The sequence below is a fragment of the Macaca fascicularis genome, chromosome 14 (genome assembly GCF_037993035.2).
Source record: "Macaca fascicularis isolate 582-1 chromosome 14, T2T-MFA8v1.1".
NCBI classification, from domain to species: domain Eukaryota; kingdom Metazoa; phylum Chordata; class Mammalia; order Primates; family Cercopithecidae; genus Macaca; species Macaca fascicularis.
This window is the reverse complement of record NC_088388.1, coordinates 33,957,195-33,972,955: the sequence shown is the minus strand read 5'-3', so window position 1 is coordinate 33,972,955 and position 15,761 is coordinate 33,957,195. Positions and strand designations below refer to the sequence as shown.

General features: G+C 37.8%; 1 protein-coding gene across 4 annotated transcripts in view; it reads left to right on the top strand.

The window, feature by feature from the left end:
• Window positions 1-15,761, top strand: part of ELP4 (elongator acetyltransferase complex subunit 4) — a 258,974-nt gene that overhangs the window by 83,759 nt on the left and 159,454 nt on the right. For 2 of the 4 annotated variants that reach the window (XM_005578322.4, XM_074014000.1), the window contains exon 5: window positions 1,021-1,157. In XM_005578322.4, coding sequence (XP_005578379.3) covers window positions 1,021-1,157 — 137 coding nt within the window. Of the gene's footprint in view, window positions 1-1,017; window positions 1,158-15,761 lie in introns of all 4 variants that reach the window. The other 2 variants (XM_005578321.4, XM_015434948.4) reach the window with 1 other exon arrangement.

Below are 15,761 nucleotides of genomic sequence, written 5' to 3'. Positions count from 1 at the left end.
AAGTATCTACTATGTATAGTTCTTCAATTTCTGTAGTGATTATCTAGTTTTGTTGAATAGTCTGAAACTTATATGTTTCAGGACAGTGGAAATTATGTAAGAGTAGATCTGGAATCTTTTATTAGAAAGTATTGCCAAGTGGAATTTGTTAATAATTCAATTTTGGATAGTGGTATATATATATTTTCAATGTGTTGAATGAAAGAAATTAGCTCAAATTCCATTCAAAGCAACCTAATAATAATGTTATGTTAGTAGACTTTGCTATCCCATATAAATCAATTCAGTGTCATATAAATTAGAGTTTCTTATAAGAAAGATAATTTGTTGGAGAAATTGTTAGTAGAGAACACAAAAGAGGAATTATCAATGAACCAATGATTATGCCAGGTTCTGATTGATCTAATGTAGGTCATATACATTCTTCAACTTTATCGTGCCTTGTTCCTGTTTGGAGTATTGTAGTACATTTTATCCTATAAGCTTAATTTCAATTTCTAAGAAATGTTTGATATACATGTATATTGTCTTATGTGAGAATTCAGTTTTAAAATGATACTCAGTTTAATATATTTAAATAGCTAGCTTCTTTTGGACCTCTAACCAGTGAATTAATTGAGTTTAAGCTTTCATTTAGTTCTTGGCAACTGCATATTTAATTTGTCATTAAAACCTAGAATCTTAAATATTAATTGAGAATTATGTATATTAAGTTTTAAACTTAGAAAGGTATACAGTATAATAAAAAAAACCAAAGAGGTTTTTAAATTCTTGTCAAATTTAGGGAACCACTAGAAGTGAAGAAACGTGAAAGATAAAAAGGTTGATTTGTAACTATAAATGGTTTAAAATAATAAAGGTTGTTGTATGCTTCTTTGAAATTTACTTAGTGTATGTATATCAGTTCTTCCTTATTAACTTAAAATTCATAAGTATGTCATTGTTTTGCTGGATGTAGGACAAATAAATTATAGCTTAAAAATAATTGTTTAACAGCCACTATGGGTTTTATTTTAGCAGATTGGACCAGTATCATCACGATTTGGTCACTATTATGATGCATCAAAAAGAATACCACAAGAACTAATTGAGGCTTCAAACTGGCATGGATTTTTTCTTCCAGAGAAAGTATCTTCAACTCTCAAAGTAGAACCCTGGTAAGTTAATGACCAATTTAATAACAAAGTCTGATTTCAAATTTTAGTTGAATGCACTTTTGCCACATTTTTGAAAGAATACACATCTAAGGGTAAATATAATAATAAATACTAGTTTTCTATATAATTTGTAACTTCAAGTCTATATATTTTTCATAGTATTTCATTACTGTGACTTTCTTTTTTCTTTGGTCCTATAACTGCTGGAACCACTATTTCTCTAATTTGCAACTTGAAAAGTCAGGACAACAAATTTATAGTAAGTGCTGGTTTTCAAGAAATGTAGAACAGTTCTAAACCAGAGTCTTTCAGCTTTAAATGCAAATAGACACCTAATAAATATGTATTGATAATAATAGCAATGAAAATGATACAAACTAGTATCATTTGCTTAATTTAATTTTTTGGCATAAACTTTTTCAGAGAGTAAACAAGTATGTACTTTACAATATTTTATTTATGAAGGTTTTCTATTTCTGGCTCTGCTGTAAATAAGACAATCTGTATAATTTTAAGTGAGTTAGAATTTAGAGTTTTGGTTTTAAGTATCAAAACAACCCAGCATGTTTATACTGCCATTATGTTATTAAGACAAAATGAAAATTACAGGACTTGACATTGAATAATATATGTTATAAAGTGTTAAGAATATTTAATTTCAATTTTTATTGCAGTAAATTATGGAACAGATTGTCATTTATATTTTCTTAAGCACTTGTAAAACCATTTTCAAAATTAGATGAACTATTAAATGAAGATTTGATAGCAAGGCATTGTGAACCAAAATGACTTAAAATTTATAGTCTCTGTTCTAAAAATAATACCTGAGAATTTAGTAGAGACTATTGTACTCACTTATTAAACGTTTCCAAAAAATATTAACTTTATTATGGAGTTCTCCAATCTATGGATAGAGACTTAGCAAAAGTGGTGCTTTGATGTTGTTTTAGCATTTATAACTACCATTAATGTATTACTGCTATGTGTCAGCCACTCTGTTAGGCACTTTACATTTGTTATCTTCTGTAATCCTTATATTAACCCTATACAGGGTTATGTAGTATTAATATGCAGAAGTATGTAGTCCCATTTTCTAGAAGATAACTGAAATTCACAGAATTGATTTATCTGAGTTTAATTATTAAGTGATAGAACCAAGCTTAATCTGTCAGATTTATCTTTCTTTTTTGCTTCACTGCTTCAGAAGATTTTGGTGTCTTTCACCTTTACCTTCCTATGTCATGCAGTAATGAGCACTGATAAAGGAATTTTTAAAATCTGGATTCTGATATTGAGTTCATCCTACCCTTAACCTTGGGCAGATCACCTAAAATCAGTGAAAATTAATATCTTCATGTGAAAAATTGGAGGTGGGGAGAAGAGGAAATACCACCTGCTTTACTACCTCACTAATTTTTTGTTAAGTTTGAATTATTATATTGATTTTTCTATTTCCCAGTTTTTGCCACACATTGAGTCAAACATGCATTTACGTACAAGCTTGTGAAATAAGTCAGGATAATTTTCCCTTAATTTCTCAAATAGTAGTAAAGAGTGGAACCCAGGTTCCAAGTAAATTCTCCCTGATCAAATATCTGTATTAGCAACATTGCTATACTGTCTCCATTAACAGAGTGCTTAGGAAAATAAATGTAAAATGTATATTATGTTTGATGTATTTCAATGAAAAATAATACGGTGTTACTTTTGTGATTAAAAAAAATATATTTTAAGGACGATGCTTTTTTTACACCAGCAAGTACAGTGTTATTCTTCATTTATTCAACAGCTGGGGTAAGGAGGGGATTAGCATGTGTCAAATATCTTTTCCAAGTCAGGTGCTCTCCCAGACATTTGACTATGGGATAACTCATTAAATTTTGCCAATAACCCTCCAACAGAATGTTAACCCCATTTTATAAGGAATTTCAGGTTAGAGTTGCTAAGTAACTCTCCTACCGTTGCAGGCTGTCAGTGACTGAGCTAACACCCAAACTCAAGTTTCTAAAACCTCTGCTCTTTTTTTTTTGTACCATGCTGCCTCCATTTACTGAGGCAGTAAATGTACACCCACCAACCTAGGTGCCAAAAAAATTACTCCTTAATCAGCTGTGAGGATATAATCCTATAGTCATTAAAATACATATTTTCTGAGTGTTTTGTAAGAACTAGCAGTTTTGCGCAGAATAGGAAAATTTATAGATTTTAATTATCAAGTCAGTATTTCATTTCATAGAGTTAACTGATAATTCATTTATTTCATATTAAACTTAAATGCTTAATTAAATGTAATTAAACTTTAAACATGTAATTAAATTAATTTTCAAAATGGGTACTTTACCATGTGAGATTTATTTTAATTTATGAAAAGCATGTGCTCATTTCACTAAAATGAACTTTACTGGTTCATTTATAAAACAATAAAGCTAAGCCTTACAGTTATCTATGCTTTTCCTATAATTAAGGCTAGAGGATATAGCTGTGTCCTACTGTCACATGTGAGGATATAATATATAATTTTGTAATTTCTGAAGGTGCTATTAAAACATGTAAAGATATTTTTACAATAGGAAAAACTGCAGATCATTTAAAATTTACAGTAACTAATTTAAAATGATTAGAAGGTTTGCCTGTAGAAAAAATTCATACATACAGTTTAAATTTTCAAATTAAAGCCAGAGTATAAAGACTTCAGATGTTTTACAATAATATTATCAAGATAGTTCTGTTTGGCTATTTCACTATTATAAATCAGATAATCTGAGTCACAAAATAATAAGTTGGTTTTGAGAATAATTCTGGAGTCTAAGATTTTTTACTTTGACTTTGTTTTCAATTAAGCTTTGCTAATAAGTATGTCCAAGCATAGTTTGGTTTCCTTAGTAGAAAGACACTGCCATTTTTTAGTGTCATCTTTCTTACTGATTAACAATTATATTAACATATTGCTTAATCTACCACTACCAACTGAATGTTTGTGTTCCCCCAGAATTCATATGTTGAAGCCCTAACCCCAAATGGATGATATTTGGAGATGGGACCTTTGGGAAGTAATTAGGTTTAGATTAGGTTGTGGGACCCTGGTGTGATAACATTGGTATCTTTATAAAAGAGGGAGAGACACTGGAGCTCTCACTCTCTCCTGGAGCATGCACGAATAGGCCATGTGAGCACACAGCAAGAAGGGTGCTATCTGCAACCTAAGGGAAGAGCCCTCACCAGGCCCCAACTCTGCTGGCATGTTGATCTTGGACTTCAAGTCTTCAGAAGAATGAGAAAATAAATTCCTGTTTAAGCCACCCAATCTATGGTATTTTGTTATGGCATCCTATCTTTGTCCATTTGTGGTGCTATAACCAAACAACTGAGACTGGGTAATTTATAAAGACAGAAATTAAATATTGAACTTTCTATCCTCCAGATCTATGAGAAAATAAAAGTGCTGGCAGATGTGGTTGTCTGGTGAGGCCACCATTCTGCTTCCAAGATGGCACCTTTTTCCTGCATTCTCCAGAGGAGAGAAATGATGTGTTCTCACATGGCAGAATGTAAAAGGGCAAGCTAGCCAAAAGGCTATGTGAAGCCTTCTATATAAGGGCCTTAATCCCGTTCCTGAGAGAGGAGCCCTCGTGACATAATCACTTCTTAAAGGCCCCATCTCTGAATACTATCACATTGACAACACCTGAATTTTGTAGGGGACACTTTCAAACTATTGCACAGACTGAGCTGACGATGTTAGGTCTTGAATATTGAATTTGCATATAGTTGGTAGTCAATAGAATGAGTTTATTTTGATATGTTTCTTTGAATTTCAAGATTTTATTTTAACATATTTATCCTAACAATAACCAGTAGTTTCTTATATTGTCTGAGTGTTCTACTGATTAAATTTAATGAATTGAATTCTGTGAGAACCAGTTATATTTCTGGGAGAATTTGTAAGTGAAAACGATGAAAAGAGGATGGAACTAACATTTTAGAAGTCATCCCATTTTTCTCATCCTGCCAAGTTTCTTTACCAGTTTAAATGGAACCTCAGTGTAAGTCTTCTATAATGTTTTCCTAGACAAATTGTAATTGTGTTCCTCATACATTCCTACCTACTTTTGTTCATATTTCTATCAGGACACTTAACACATGACACTGTAATTATTTATCTTGTCTACATGCTTGTCTTTCCCCTCAGACATTGGAAATCCTTGAGGGAAGGGGTTTTGCTTTCTTCATCTTTTTTTTCCTTATATCTAGAACACAGGTGTCCAGTGCATGGTTGATGAATTAATGGATCAATGCACAAAATATAGTAACTGTAAGGGATAATTGGAACGACAGCTGAGAAAGGAATGAGGCCAGTAGACCCAAGTTCAGGCAAACTGATTTATTGTCAGTCCTGCCAGCTACCTCCTGACAACAGCAGAGGAGGCAGCCCTGCTTACAGACTACTGCAGGACTTTATAGGGAGAGGAATTGGGTCAGGGTGGGGGAGTTGAGTCGGGGGTGCAGGTGTCTTGACTGCATCCTGGAGATGTTTTTTGCCAGCTTTGTTATGCGAGGTTAACAGACATGTTAACCGCATCCTGTAACTGTCTGGACAAACAGTTACTGGAGGGGTCAGTGATGGGGGATTTGTCTGTTGCCCTAGGGTAGCTGTGTGGAGAGTGCAAGAGACTGTATTGTAAGGCCTGTGGGAGGGGAAAGGAATGGTCTGGTCGGGGTGACCCTAACATTCCAGCCTTTTAACAGATGATGGGAAAGGGGGTGCCATTTTTCATCTGCTACTTCAAGCTGAGAGGGGCAGTGGTCACGGGAAAGGCTGGAAGGTAGGGGTTGGTCCTGGTACTGGTTTTGAAATTGCTGGTATTTTTGTAGTAGCATCATGTTTTGTATGGTTCCATGGGTGAAAGCTCGAACACGTTCTGTAAAAACTGGGTAAAGAGACGTAAGAGGTAGGGCCCAAAGATTAGAAGAAGGAGAATGGTTATGACGGGTCCTAGTAGTGGGAGTAACTAGGAGGCCTAAGAGCTGAGAGACAAGGGGGCCAAGAGGGCCAGGCAAAGAGCTGTTTTTGTGTGTGTGGGTGGGGGGAGCAGAGGGGTGCACTCAGTCTTTTAGTTTTTTGACTGCATCCTGAACCAAGCCTGACTGATTTAAAAAAGAAGCAGCATTCCTCATCTAGGAAGATGTAGAGACCTCCATTTTTTGCAGTAAGTAAATCAAGGCCTTTGCCGTTTTGAAGGATAACTGCTGCTAGGGAGACTAATTGGTTTTCGAGGTGGGTAATAGAGTCTGCTTTTTTTTTTTTTTTTTTTTTTTTCTTAAGGGAAGCCTACACATCTGTAGAGAGTGCCTGGAAATATGATAATGAGTTTCCTCTTAACTGGTGTGTAGGAATAGATGGAGAACGGAGGGCCACTCGGGTAGAAGTGACAGAGCATATATGACAGTTTGAGGTTAGGTTTTTTAGTAAGGTAAATAGATGGGGGGAGGAGAAATAAGGGCAAAGGAGTAGGTATAGGGGGCATGCACCAATATGGAAGGATTAGTGAAGGGATGTTACAATTTTTTTTTTTTTTTGGTTTGTTTTTGGGGGAGGATGAGTTTTTGATTTTTGATTATCTAGTTCTTTTGGAAGGAGGTTTTTTTTTGTTGTAGTAGTGAAGCTTTTTTTGTGTGTGTGGGGGAGAGATACTGGGGTTGGATTGTAGGGACAACGAGGAGGAGAGCGCCAGGGGCAGAAGAAAGAGAGACCTTTTTTTGCTGCCTTGTTGGCTTTTGTGTTTTCTCTTCAGATTTTATCTGATCCTGTTTGATGTCCTTGACAATGTATAACCCCTGCTTTGGTTGGAAGGTGCAGCCTGAAGGAGTTGGTAAATAAGGGGGCCGTTAGTGATGGGGATTCCTTTGGTAGTCAGGAATCCTCTCTTTTGCCAGATGGCAGCATGGGAATGAAAGATGTGATAGGCATATTTGGAGTTTGTATAAATGTTGACTTGTTTGCCTTTGGAAAGGGTTAGGGCTCTGGTGAGAGCTGTAAGTTCTGCATTTTGGGAGGAGGATCTTGGAGGTAGTGGTTTAGCCTCAATTACATGGTTTAAGGTAACTACTGCATACCCAGTTTTTGGAGAGCCGGGGGCTCCGGAAGAGGAGCCATCTATGAGGAGTTGGTCATCTGGGTTAGTGAGCGGCTCGGGGGAGATGTTTCGGAAGTGTGGCTGCAGGTGATCCAAAATGTCAGTGCAAGAATGAGTAGAAGGGGAAGAGGATATGGGGAGTAGGGATACTGGGTTGAGGGAGGCGCTTTTGGTGAAGCTGAATTCGGGATTTTCGATAAAGAGGGCATGGAGTGACTGAATTCGGGAAGGAGAGAGGGAGCTTAATGCCTGGGAGGAGAGGAGATCCTGTAAGTTGTGAGAGCTGTGGACGGTGATACTTTGGCTGAATGTCGGTTTTTTACTTTACAGAACTAAAATGGTCGCTGCTGCTAATGCTCTAAGACAGGTTGGCCATGCTTTGACAATGTTAATTGTTTAGAGAGTTATGCCACAGGGGCAAAGGAAGGGGGACTTCCCTTTTGTTGCCCTAGGACCCCGAGAGCTATTCCTTGGTTTTCGGCGGTACAGAGAAGGAAGAGTTGGGAGATGTGGGTTAAGGACAGGGCAGGTGCAGTGACGAGAGTGGTTTGGAGTCTACAGAAACTGGGAAGTATGTTGTGTGTGGGGTTTAGGGGTTCATTGAGAGGGCCTTTGGCTGCTTCATAGAGGGTCCAAGCCAGGAAGGCAAAGTTGGGAATCTATATTCTAAAGAAACCTGCCAGTCCTAAGAAAGAGAGAATTTTATTTTTTGAGGAAGGCGGAGGCAAGCTATTTATTAAGATTGCTTGTGCTGGGGTCATGGCTCGGGCCCTGGGGGAGAGTTAGACTCCTAAGTATGTTACTGTTGGGGTAGATAGTTGGACTTTGGAGGGGGAGCCCCTATATCCTTTGCTAGCAAGAAAGTTTAGGAGGGTAATGGTGTGAATTTGGGAGTCCTCTAGGCAGGGGTTGGAGAGAAGGAGATCGTCGACATATTGGAGGAGGCAGCTGGGGGAGAGGTCTAAGGAGGTGAGGTCTTGGGCTAGAGGTTGTCCAAAGAAGTGAGGGCTGCCTCTGAAGCCTTGGGAGAGGACAGTCCATGTGAGTTGCCTTGACTGAAGAGTGTCAGGGTCAGTCCAGGTGAAGGTGAAGAGGTCTTGGGAATTAGGGTGTAAGGGAATGGTAAAGAAAGCATCCTTTAGGTTGATTACCATATAGTGGGTGGCATTGGAGGGGATGAGAGAGAGAAGTGTATAGGGGTTAGGGACCACGGGGTGAATAGGGAGGACAACCTGATTGATGGCTCAGGGGTCCTGAACGAGTCAATATGAGCGGTCGGATTTTCTAACGGGGAGGTTGGAGGTGTTATATGGAGAGTGTGTTGGTCTAAGAAGACAGTGTGAGCAGAGCTTGTTTATGATAGATTGTAAGCCTTTTTGGTGTGTTAGGGAAATGCGGTACTGGGCAATGTTGGGAAATTTAGAGGGGTCTTTTAACTGGATTTTGATGGGGTCCTGGTGAGCAGCTAAGGGCTGGTGGTGTTTCACACTACTGGGTTAACGAGAGAGGTGGGTAGCGGGTGCTGGGGAGCGGGGGTCAGGGGCCTTACTAGCAGAGAGGAGCAGGAGGAACTCTGGTTGAGGGGGGCAGGAAAAGGTGATAGAAGCTCTGAATTTGGCGAATATGTTTCAGCCTTGGATGGAGTTGGGGCAATGAAGCATGATAAGGAAGGAGTGTGAAGAAAAATGGTATTAGATAGGGAACAAGTAAGGGATTCAGTAGCGCGTGGATGTGAGACGAGACCTGGGAAGGGTAAGTGGGTGCTAAAAATTTAGATAAAGCCGAGTAGGTGGCCCCGCTATCGATTAAAAAAGAGATCGGCTTCCCTGCTATTAGCAGAGTTACCCTGGGCTCCGATGCAGTAATGGCAGATGGGACCAGGCCAAGGAGCCATAGTAGGGTGAGCGATTTTTCACTCCTTGCCTTGCCAGGGTTTTGAGGAGTTGGTTTGTTAGCCTGGTTGTTAAGAGGACAATCAGACTTCCAGTGGTTTCTTGGCAGGCTGGGCAAGGAATTTTTGATGTTCTTGGGTTGGGACATGCCCGCGCCCAGTGGCCTTCTTTGCTGCATTTAAAACAGGCCCCAGAAGGGATACTGCTATCGGGTATTTTATGCCCTTGGGTGCTGTTGCCAGATTGGCGAATAGCCGTGACTAGTAGCTGGCATTTGGCATGATCTCGTTGGGCTTTGTTTATTTTTTCTTGTTCATCCCTATTATTAAAGACTTTGAAAGCCAGGTTGAGAAGGTCTTGTTGTGGGATTTGAGGGCCGTTTTCAGCCTTTTTAAGTTTGCACCATGTGTCAGGAGCAGACAGAGAGATGAAATGGGTATTAAGAACAATGGTTTTTTCCCGGGAGGTGGGGTCAACACGGGTATATTTTTGGAGGGCCGCTGTAAGGTGAGAAGGAAATTCAGTGGGGTTTTCATCGACACTTTGAGAGATTTCTTTGAGCTTTTCAAAATTTACCGCCTTATGGGCTGCTTCGTTAAGGCCTGCGATGAGGCAAGTACTCATATGGTTACGAGATGCCCGGCCGGGGTCTCTGTGTTGGTACTCACAAGGGGGCTCCTTGGAAGGGAATATTTTATTTCAAAACTATAAGACTTTTAGATTGAAAAGCAAAGAACCACAGTATATTCAGAAGTCTAAATATAAGATTAAAGATTACAGGCATGAGTCATGCCTCTAATCCCAGCACTTTGGGAGGTCAAGGCAGGAGGATCACTTGAGCCCAGGATTTCAAGACCAGCCTGGGCAACATAGTGAGACCCTGTCTCTACAAAAACAAAAACAAACAAAAAATACTAATAGCCAGGTGTGGTGGCACATGCCTGTAGTCCCAGTTACTCAGGAGACTAAGGTGGGAGATTCACCTGAGACTGGGAGGCCAAGACTTCAGTGAGCTGTAATCATGCCACTGCACTCCAGCCTGGGCAAAAGAGCAAGACTGTTGTCTCAAAAAAATAGAAAATTTACACTCATAAGAAAGAAATTATAGAAAAGAACATCTAAGACTAAAAATTTGGAAGTATATAGTTATAGAAGTGTACTATAAATTACTTTATTAAAAGGATGTGGTGAATGATAAATTAGTGCAAATCTCAGAACTGATGGAAAGGCATCATGTAAGTGTGAAGAGAGATTCTGCTTAGCTGCTAGTGATACAATTAAAGTAAAAAGATAATATTTGAAATTTCTGAAAGAGGACTATTATCCTGGGCCTCATTTTTTGTTTTGTTTTGTTTTTTAACTTACTTTATTTTCAACTTTTATTTTAGATTCAAAGGGTACATGTGCAGGTTTGATACAAAGGTATATTGCATGATGCTGAGGTTTGGGTTTCTGTTGATTACTTCACCCCGGTAGTGAGCATAGTACCCAATAGGTGTTTTTCAACCCTTGCCTCCCTTCCCCCACTGTATTCCCCAGTGTCTATTGTTGCCACCTTTATGCTCATGTGTACCAATGTTTAACTCCCACTTATAAGTGAGAACATGCAGTATTTGGTTATCTGTTTTGGTATTTCACTTAGAATAGTGGCTGGGCCTCATTTTGACCAATGGAGAGAAACTGCTTGCTTGCATGTTTGCCTTGTTTTTACCTCCTTTCTGTCCTTTAAAGGCCATCAGGTACACAGAGTTAAGTGAATCGTCTTATTCCTCAGTTCATGCATGGTATCCTATCCTCACTGGTATGTATGGGTTTTGTTTTATTATTTTCCATCTTATTCACCCATTCCTAATCTCAGTCATCTCCTTCATAGTTATGTTTGTGTATATCCTTCCAGATTTCTGCCCTCACCTCAATAATGTAATCTTTGACCCTTGACTCTTCTCTATCTCTGTATTCAATCTATTAGCATGTCCTGTCAACTGTATCTTCAAAATGTATCCAGATACCACTTGCAACCTTTACCTCTACATGCTAGCCTACATTACCCACATTTCTTGCCACAGCTGTTGGGATAGCCTCCTAATTGGTCTTGCTCTTTGCTCTTTGGTCCTTGCTCCTTGTTGGCTCCTGTTTTTCTTCAAAATAGCCCTAGTGAGTTTTTCAACATAGAATTTTCCGTCCAGTAGAATTTTCTGCAGTGATGGAAATTTTCTGTATCTGTGCTGTGTGATGTAGCAGCCACTAGCCACATGCATGAATACGTGAAATGTGACTAGTAAGACCAAGGCACTGAATTTTAATTTTATTTTTCTTTAGTTAATTTAAGTAGCCATACATAATTAGTGGCTATCTTGTTAGGCAGTCCAGTTTTACAGTATACATCAGCTCTTATCACTACTTTGGATCAAACACTCCGATGATTCCCCAACTCATTCAGGATAATAAATCCACGACCCTACAAGGCCTTACCTAATCTGATTGCTAGCTGTCTCTCTGATCTCACTGGATCTCACTGAGGTTGGAGAAAAGGTAAAGGGAATATCAAGAATGTTTTCCAGGATTCTGATATTAGACTTAGGATAGTCCAGTCTACTGAAGTAAGTAAGCATAATCATCTGTCCGATAATATTTATTGAAAGCTTTTTCCAAATCTCAGCACCTATGAACTTGAGCAACTGCTATAAGCCTAGCATTATGCTAAGTTCTACATCATTGTAGTGAACAAAGCAGATGTTAACCTTGCCATTGTGTGGCTTACAGTCTAATAAGAAAGCACATAATTTTTTTAAAACAAGCAAACAAATATATATGTAATTAAATATAAAGAAAGAACATTTTCCATGGGGGAAGCTAAGTGAGCAGAGAGAGCAGTGGGTATACCTTGAGTTATGTTCACTAAAAGTCCTTCTAAGTGGAAATATTTTAGCTGAGACCCAACTAAGAAGAAGGTAATCATGCAATGGGCACTGGGCCAAGAAGTATTATTGTCAGAAGGAGCAGCAGATGTGCTAATAAAGGAAGGAGCTTGGTATTTTCAAGAATTTAAAAGGCCACTGTGGCTGAAATCATGTGAGCGATGGAAAGAGCTATGTGGAGGTGAGTTCAGGTGGGTCATATTACTGTCTCAGGAATTTTTTTATGGGGGCAAAGAAAGATCAATAACTGGAAGGGATTGGGGGTGAAATAAGATTTTTTTTTGCTCTGTTTTATTTAAATGTCAGTGCAGAAAAATTAATAAAGAGGTAATGGATGAAGATGTAGAAAAGAAAGCAGCAGTTTCTGAAGATATGTACTGATGACTTCTCTTTACTTGTGAAATAATGGTCATAGTTGTCCACTAGGGGATGGTTAGTTACCTCTTGGGAGTTTGGGTTAAATTGAGAAACTTTAAAATGGTTATTTCATAGACTGGAAGAATACACTGACTACAGAAATCTCAAATGGTTGTGGTGGTGCCAGTCTATCAGATTGTGTGACTTTCTTGCTTCTGTGCTAAGATTCCTGGGTATAAGCAGGGTTGAAATTTTGCAAGATGGAGTGAGTAGGACAAAGAACAAAGAAGTTTAAGTGATTAAAAAGAGTGAACAAAATGTTGAATCATGAGCCTTAGACTGAAGAAAAGCAACTGAAGACACTTGCTGTTGAGATATATATATAGATATAGATATAGATATATATATAGATATATATATAGATATATATAGAGAGAGAGAGAGAGAGAGATAGAGAGAGAGATATAGAGAGAGATATAGATATATATATATAGAGAGAGAGAGAGAGAGAGAGAGAAAGAGAAGGGGCAGTACTCTGGTAGTAGATTTACTAATCTTAATAGTAGAGGTAAATGAACAAAGCAAGCTACTAAGATAAGTAATATTGGGTGAGAATAAGTTGTTTGAATTCGGACTGTAAGCCAGGTGCAGAGTCTTCAATTAACAGTGAGGAAAATGTCCAGGAGCTTGATAAAGACAGCAACTTAAAAGGAGAATGGCTGGGGATTAGCAATATATAAAAGAAGCATGGATTTGTTTGTTAGTTTCATTTTCCTAGGAAGTGGAGGAGGAGGAGTGATTTGAAAGTGATGTTGGAAAACAAAGAGAATACCAACCAAATGTCCCAAATATTGAGGAAAAGATTCTAAGCTGCAGCTTTATTTGGTTAGGCTCAAGTGTCTACCACCTTTCAAGGGAAATTCCATTGTGCTTTGGAGGGTGGTGGGCACTGTGGCTTTTATTAAGGTCTAAGGCTAATGGTAGCTGTTAAAACTGCAGCAATGGCTGTAGAGAGGTGGCTCTGCAGAAGATTTTTCTGTATAAGAGATCAGGGGTGGTTACTGGGCTTTGCATCCAAGATATAATGGAGTGAAAAAGCAGATTATAGAAATAGGATAAATAGCACAATCCTATTTACATAAAATTTTGTATGGCTTATCCCAAATTCTTTTCTAACACTAATTCAGGAGATGTTAATTTAGCTTCCAAAAACCTAGTGATATGCAGGCAAATAAGCTCATGAAAGACTGCAAACTAAATCCCCTTCCTAGATTATCTAAGAGATTCACAGTATACATTAGATTTGAAAGGCTGTGAGGGAAATGCCAAACATTTTTGAAATACATAGTAATAATCTCTTTACATTTGTTTATTGATAAAATACTCTTCTTTTTAGAATCAAAAACATTTTTATCAGCATACTTCTTAACATCTGCAATCGTTTTTCTCAGTAAGAAATGGAAGGACTGGTATAGAGAGATGTCTTACAGGATATTCACCAAACTGTTAACAATATTTGCCTCTGGGTGGTGGTTTCTGGATAAGTTTTCATTATTATTCTTTGTATGTTTTATATGTTTGAATTTTTATGATGAACAGGAGCTTTTTTTTTTGAGATGGAGTGTTGCTTTGTCACCTAGTGCAGTGGCGTGATCTCGGCTCACTGCAACCTCCACCTCCTGGGTTCAAGCAATTCTCCTGCATCGGCCTCCCGAGTAGCTGGGATTGCAGGCGCACACCACCACACCCAGCTAATTTTTTTTGTATGTTTAATAGAGATGGGGTTTCACCATGTTAGCCTAGCTGGTCTCGAACTCCTGACCTGTTTGCCTAGGCTTCCCAAAGTGCTGGGATTACAGGCATGAGCCACTGTACCTGGCCAGAACAAGAGTCATTTTTATAACAAGAGAAGGGATTTCAAATTATGAGCCTAATCATTTGGTAATAAAATAGTAAATTCTTACCTTATATCTCACCTCATACTGTATTTCCATAGAGTTAAAGAGATAAATATAATAAATGAAATTATTAAAATAATCGCAGAAAATATGAATGAATGTCTTAAATTCTTGGAGTTGCGAAATAGCAATGAGTATATCTCATGCTCAGATCTAAATGCCATTCTCCATTCAAAGGCACCGGGACTCTTTGGAGAAATGGTTGATGGAAGAGAAAGAAAAATATATGCTTGGAACATCTTTTTATGTGTAGAAGTTCCTGAAGAATGATGATGGCATATCAAAAGGACACAGAAGCCAGCCAAAAGGAACTCTCACGGGGCATGCTGGCCAATTTGAGCATCAAAATAAATAATGATAGTAATGGATTTAATAAAATAGGAAGATATAAGTACATACTGATATAAATAAGTAAGTGAATAAATTGAAAGTTTTTTGAGGTATAAGATAACTTACATAGCCAGAAAGTACCATCCCACAAACTACTTATTAACTACAAAGGGGAAAAGAATAATTTTACAGTGGAGAAAACTAGAAGAATTACCTTAATCAAGTTAACATCACCAGTAGTGGGAGTGATCAAAAGCATGTATCACCAGATAATATGCAGTGAGAACTCAGCAATATTTCTGTGATAGTTCCACCAAAAATTAATAATTTAAATCTAATCATGAAGAAGCATCACACAAATCCAAATTGGAAACATTCTACCAAACATCTGGACTGTAATCCTCAAAAATGTCAAGATCATGAAAGTTAAGGTAAATCCAAGGAACTTCCAGATTGAAGGAGACTGAAGAGAACAAATGGCAACTGAATGCAACACATGATTCTAAACTATTTCATTTTGTTGTATAGGATGATATTGGAACAACTGGTGAAACTTGAATGGGGTGTGAGGATTAGATGGTAGTCTCAGTTTCCTACTTTTACCAATATGCCAGATCAGATGGTTGTATTATTCTCTAGAAGAATGTCCTTGTTTGTAGGAATCACATCCTAAATTATTAAGAAGTGATAAGTCATCAGGTCAGCAACTTACTCTCAGGTGGAATGGGAAAAAAAGATTTTTTGTTCTGTATTTGCAACTTTTATGTAAGTTCGAGATGATTTCAAAATCTTAAAAATTACAAACATATATGCATATATTTCCATAAATTGTGGTTATGTTTAAATGGGTAAGAAAAAATTGAATACCCTACTTCAAAACAGGCAAAAGGTGAACGTTAAGAGGATGTTCTCAGAAGAAGATACAGAAATGACCGATAAATGTCACTATATCAAAAGAAACATAAACCAGAACCATAGAGATAGCACTTAGCATACGGTGGCTGGCATAGTAAAG